This window comes from Pleuronectes platessa, chromosome 5 (genome assembly GCF_947347685.1).
Source record: "Pleuronectes platessa chromosome 5, fPlePla1.1, whole genome shotgun sequence".
Classification (NCBI taxonomy): Eukaryota; Metazoa; Chordata; class Actinopteri; order Pleuronectiformes; family Pleuronectidae; genus Pleuronectes; species Pleuronectes platessa.
The window spans coordinates 7,660,827-7,666,826 of record NC_070630.1 but is presented as its reverse complement, the minus strand read 5'-3'; the positions used below and the strand labels follow the sequence as shown (position 1 = coordinate 7,666,826).

The window sequence follows — 6,000 nt, the reverse complement described above, 5'->3', positions numbered from 1 at the left end:
ATGTCGGAGTTCCTGGTGGGTCTGCTCGGGGAGCGGCTCGTCAACAGCGAGAAAGCCGAGGTGGACGTGCACTCGCTGGGCGCCAAGCTGTCCCTGGTCGGGCTCTTCTTCGGGTGCAGCCTGAACGCGCCGTGCAAGCAGTTCAACGGGAGCCTGTGCGAGTTCTACAGCCGCTTCAAGAAGGCGTCCGAGCACAAGGACAAGCTGGACGTCGTCTTCATCTCCTCGGACCAGGACCAGAAACACTGGCAGGACTTTTTGCAGGAGATGCCCTGGCCCGCGTTACCTTTCAAAGACAGACACAAAAAGGTAAGAGGGCGACGAGAGGACACCAAACCCCCCCACCACCCCCTGAAACCAGTTCTGGTTCTCTGGAGAGGGTTCAGTGTGGTTACTGGGTCTGGAAATCACTGGGAACCACTGAACAGGGCCACGTCTGCTTCGTATCTGTGTGTGCACAGGTGTACCTGCTTTGATTTGGATCCATTCTAAAGGTTTAGCCTCGTTTTGATCCAAATCTGAACCCGGATCAGTCAAATCAAGTTCATATAGTTACACATCTACAACTGTATGTATAGGACACAAATTCAGATTTACAAGAGTCAGTGGGTAAAACAAAGAGTTACATTTTAACCTTAGAATAAATAAATAGTTAAAGTGTAAATGTCAGATATACTTGCACAGAACAAATGAAAAATGAAAAAATGAAAAGCTGACTTTATAATATCACTTTTCAGCCTCTGGACAATAACACAGCCAGCCAGAGGAAGTATTTATCCTTTTGATTTGATTTAATCAAGATAATCTAAACGTCTAAGGCCCCCCCACACCCATCAATCTTTAATGAGAGAGGGAACTGAAAGAAAGACTTCATCTCCTCTTTGTCCAGTCACTTCGGATCTGTTCAGGGGTCTGACTACTTCTGGAAACACAATCTTCTAGCTCAACATCTCTGGGCAGTGTCATCATGTTGCATCCAACATGTTTCCCAGGTTGGTGCATGTGTAGGCTGCACAGTAAAGACCTGTCCTGCCATCATCTCGTCTCTCTAGCTTTCCCTGAAGGGGACAACAAGGCAGCACTCAGATTATTTCTACATCCCCGATTTGATTTATCTGTCTTGTTAAAGACTTGTATTTTTCATTTTAGTCCTGCATTTGCAAATCCTGGAGCTCTATAGGATTCATTTTTCTGTTATACACATTTTTTAAATTGGACTAAATGCTTTTAAAAATAAGTATTACTATTATTATGTTAAGATGTAATTGTTTTATTAAATCACACAATCTAGCAGCTTTTTAGTTGACTGTACACTTATATTGAAAGAATTAGAAGTTTTAATATCTAAGACAGATGTTTCCATTTTCTTTTGTTCATAGCTAAAACTACAGCACACAAAATGAAACCGCTCATTAACATCTCGAGAAAAAAAATGACAGATACAATTTGTGGCAAGTTTCCTTCACTGGCTTCGTGTGCAGATGTTTAAAGAAGAATATCTTTTAAATCTAAATATAAAGACGGACAACGTTATATACGTGTTCTGCGGCCGTCCCAGCATCCTGGAGGCAGCACAGGTCTCATTCCTAAACCTAAAGGTTATAGCAGATGAGGCTTAATAAGACACAATGATGAGCTGTATTTACACAGTATTACTCAAACATGTCAATGAAGGTGGATTTTCTTTGCAGGGTAAAATATTCTAAAGATTAAAACTGGCCAATTATTGTAAAAAGGATTTTGAAAACTTGTTTTTAATGTTAAGGTGTGATTATACAATCAATTTAAATAATTTAACACGCTATGGCGAATAAAAATATATATTTATTATCCTGCGCATGTTCTACAATAACCATAGTGGCTTCAATGTTAAGCCGACATCTTTACCACATCTGTATTTAGTCTAAAATGATGTACGTCTCTCAGTCTTTAGCCGATTCCTCTGTGCAGGTGAGACGTGAATCTGACTGAATCATTGCCTTGTAAATTCTTTCAGATAGCCCATAATGATTTCTGCTCCACTTCATAATGAAGTAAAGGCTCGGGGATGACAGGCGAATGGGGGTTGTCTTGTTGTTGTCTGGGGCGTAGCACACCCATCGCCACAGTGCAGCGTCATTGTGTCCTGACTGCATGTGGAAAAATATCTGCGGCATCAGCGTAGCCCTCGTTAATGTTCCCTCCGGTCGTCTGTGGTCGGCCTCGGCCTTACGACACAGGAGCAATGCAGTCGTGTGTCTGTGATTTCTGCCGAGGCCTGCAGTCCTGCTTCAGCCTGGGCTGCGTCCAGCCTCCGGCCTATTCTCCCTCTCACCATTGTGACGCCGTGCATGTTTCAGTAAGCAGCTTTGGTACAGTAACAGCCGTTTCTGAATGTGACATCTGCAGAAGCACACTGAGGGTGTCGTTGCCCCCTCATCGTCCTCTAATTAATTCATGATTTATGCATGTTGGCATTTAAATTGTATTGTAACAGTACAGCAGTATGCAATGACCCGAGCCTTCGTTTACACTGCAGCCGTCCTCCTGGCCAAACGACTGGTGCTAATCTGTGGACGGTTAGATTCTTCAGGGAAACATTTTTAATTCAGAGTTTAGGTTGATGCCTGTTCCCCCTTTTTGTATTGTTTCTTAATTGGTTGCCTATTGTGTGGGGATTTATGCATCGCAGCGAAACACACGCGTTTGTCGACTCAGGACAAAGATGCACACGTTTTATATGTTTCTGGTTATGATTAGACGCGTCTTAATCAATTGTGAGAATCATGTTTTGCAGACCAGGAAGTGGGAAGTTAGCTGGTGCCAAAATCAGCTCGGAGCAGCACAGGCGGAGAGACCGCTCATTATGTGGCAGCAGGTCTGAATGTGAGCGTTACATTAACCCAGGAGGATTTATGTGGGCTGTACAGGGACCTGACGGGTGAGAGAGGTTGACCCCAGTGACGGCTCTGTTGATGTTGTGGTTCTGCGGAGACTTAAGTGTCCCTCCCCCCACTTCCTCTCAGGATCTATTCTGCACGGTTCAAGCAGAGCTCATCTCCCGGTGAAGGATGCGATTTTCCTTCAGTCTCGTCTTTCAAAGCCTCAGAGGCCACCTTACGACTCAGGCTGCACCTCCTCCTCCTCCTCCTCCTCCTCCTCCTCCTCCTCCTCGCTGCCCCCCCCCTCCCTCCGCCCTGTTCTGACTTGGCTATCTCTCTCACTGGAGGCTGTCCTCTTTTCTCTCCACTCAGGGGTTATCCAGGCCTTCCCCTCTGCAGGAAATGTTTGTTATTTATTCAAGAAGGGATTGTGTTCTTGATTAAATGCAGAGAGAGAGAGAGAGAGAAAGGAAAAAGTCTGGTGATGTTAACTGAACGTCGAGGCCAATATTTTTCTTTTAAGGGAGAAAAAGGTGAAAACTGTCACGTAGTTCTCTGGTGGTTTGTTACCAAAATACATGGAGTGAAAAGTGTAATTGGTTTTTATATCTTCGTGCCAAGGCCTTAGCATAGATATTTCCTCATGTGCATGTTGAAAAAATAAGTTTGCCAGGAATCTTTCACATTATAAATTCCAGTATTTGAATGTATGGGAAACTTAAAGTAGCCTCTAATTTCTTTTTTTTCCACTTTTAAGGTGGTATCACTTCAAAACCCCCGACAGAGCAGGAGGTCAAAACATCGTCTTTTTTTTTACATTTCACTGAATACACTCCATTGTATCATTGGGGACCCTCGACGAGTTGTTCTCAGTGTGTAGACGTCTGCTTGTTGGTCGGCGACGGCCAGCTGTCTGGCTGTCTTGGCTTGCTGGCACTGCCTTACATGGGCTTGTGTTGCGGGAGTGTGAGCACTCCATGTAAATCAATTAAACCCGGAGCCAACGCAATGTAAAAACCCGACGGCCGATGGGGGGAGAACAAGCTGAGATGCTGCCAGGGGAGTCAGTCCTGCAGAAGTCAAAGGGGTGTGTGTGTGTGTGGGGGGGGGGGGGGGGGGGTGTAAGAGAAAGGCCATCGCAGTAAGAGAAAGGCCTCTTGTTCAAGCCCTCCTGGTCGGGGGTTCTGCTCTGTAGCTGGCCCCCAGAGGCCGGACACCCGCTCACTCGGCCCACAGCCAGGGGCTCAGGGTGCAGAGGGGCTTCAGAGAGCGGGGCTAAGCACGCCTTTCATCAATATGTCACCGATCTGCTGAAAACTGCGTTGCCCCCTGACCATCTTCATCCAGCTCAGCCCTACTTGCCCTCTGACAGCAGAGGCATCTTGAAAAAGGGCCTGAACAGCTTTATCTGCAGGTGCTGATTCTCCGCTCTTGATCCGTCTGTGTCACATTTGTTTTTTTTGGGAGTGTGAAGCTGGATGTTTTTTTTTTCCTTTGTTGTGTTCACTCACACAGTGTGGGTTGGTAGCATGAACAGACATTTTTTAGGCTTTTGTGATGTTGAATAACTGTAATTGAGAGCTTTAGATTTAATTGTAGGATTCAGAGAGGAGGTATGCGTCGCCCCTTTCTGCTCAGTCGGCCTCTGCTTCAGCTCGTGGGGGGAAAAAAAATTGTATGGTATCAGCAGGAAATTCGACATGTTTCTTAAAGGTCACCTTATAGGTAGAAAGAAAAGAAAAACAGTGACTGCTCCTTAATATCCCAATTTAAAGACAAATATACTCTAATTTGTTCATTAGCATATTACTAAGACAGCTCCTCTTCTATATGCAGTAGAAAAATATGAAAAAATTCATACCACGGCAGATGGAACAAATACAAGAGAGTCAACAAGAATGACCTGACATGGATTATTCTACCGAATGAAGCTGTTAAGATGAAATGGTGAAACTCACTTTTACATTCCTAACTCTGATCAAAGTACAGAAGTAGCCTAATATGAAGTTGGCTGAGGTACTGAACAGAAAAAGAGTTAATCCTCACTTCAAAGCATCTGACCCCAGCAGATTAAATGATCCTAAAAACACAAAGTTTCATGTTATTTTAATATTCAGGAAATTATTGAAAAAAAATGTACATACTAACTTTTAATAACCTCAAGAAATATAAAATATACCCACGTAAATCCAGATGATTGATTTCAGTATTTATTTGTTCAATGGCGTCTAGGGTCCTTTTCACTCCCCTAAAAATGGCTGAGGTCAAAACTATTTAGGAGTCTTAGATTTATTAAAGGAAGATGTATGTTGTTATAGTACCTGTACCAAAATGTAGACGTAGTACATTTTAGTGTAACATAATGTTATTATAATTACACGGGAAAACCTACAGGATGTTTCTAAAGACAGTCATTACACATTTATTAGGATTTGCACATCTGGGTTTAGTTTCTGAGGTGTAATTGTGGGGGCTTTTTTAATAGCTGGTTACATATTGGCGATGCATTAATACTTATTTGTCTTGTTCACGTCAGCAACAGCATGTTATTCTCTCCCACGTCAATGAACTGGTAAGAAGACACTTCTTATTTGTAGTACTATACTTTAATTGCAACTGTAAATCTTTTTTTAAAATTATTTTCAATTTATACATTCACACCATTTGGTTTTGTGTTACACTTACTTTTCAGTTTGGCTGTAAGATGACCTTGTAGAGATTGTTTGTTACCTTGACTCTGGCTGTGTGCGTGCATGCCCGGCTGCAGCACTGTACTTTAATATGACTCCATTGTCCTGCAGCTGTGAGGCCTTGTTGCTGTGCGCCATGTTTGACAAGAGCTTATGTAAAGAATGTGAGCAGACACCTGCTCCACTGAAGTTGTTCAGGGCCACAGGGCATGGAAACCGAGTAGGTTTGTGAGGGTTCAGGATACTTGGCACTGCCAACTGTCACATCTCACCCCACCAGGCTTGTGTTACTGTCTTCTTTCACTGCCCATTGTGTCCTCTTCACTTGCAGATCTGTTATATTAAGAGAGGCGACAATGGAGATCTCATCAGAGGTGAAGTTCAGAGGCTTAAGTTACTCAAGTGAGAGTAAAGGAACAGTCGCACTGTGTGTGTCATAAAATTCAATC

General features: G+C 43.5%; 1 protein-coding gene across 1 annotated transcript in view; it reads left to right on the top strand.

The window, feature by feature from the left end:
* nxn (nucleoredoxin) overlaps positions 1 to 6,000 on the top strand; it is a 62,257-nt gene continuing 56,257 nt past the window's right edge. The window contains exon 1 of the mRNA XM_053423550.1: positions 1 to 309. Within this exon, the coding sequence (XP_053279525.1) occupies positions 1 to 309 (309 nt within the window). The remainder of the gene's footprint in view (positions 310 to 6,000) is intronic.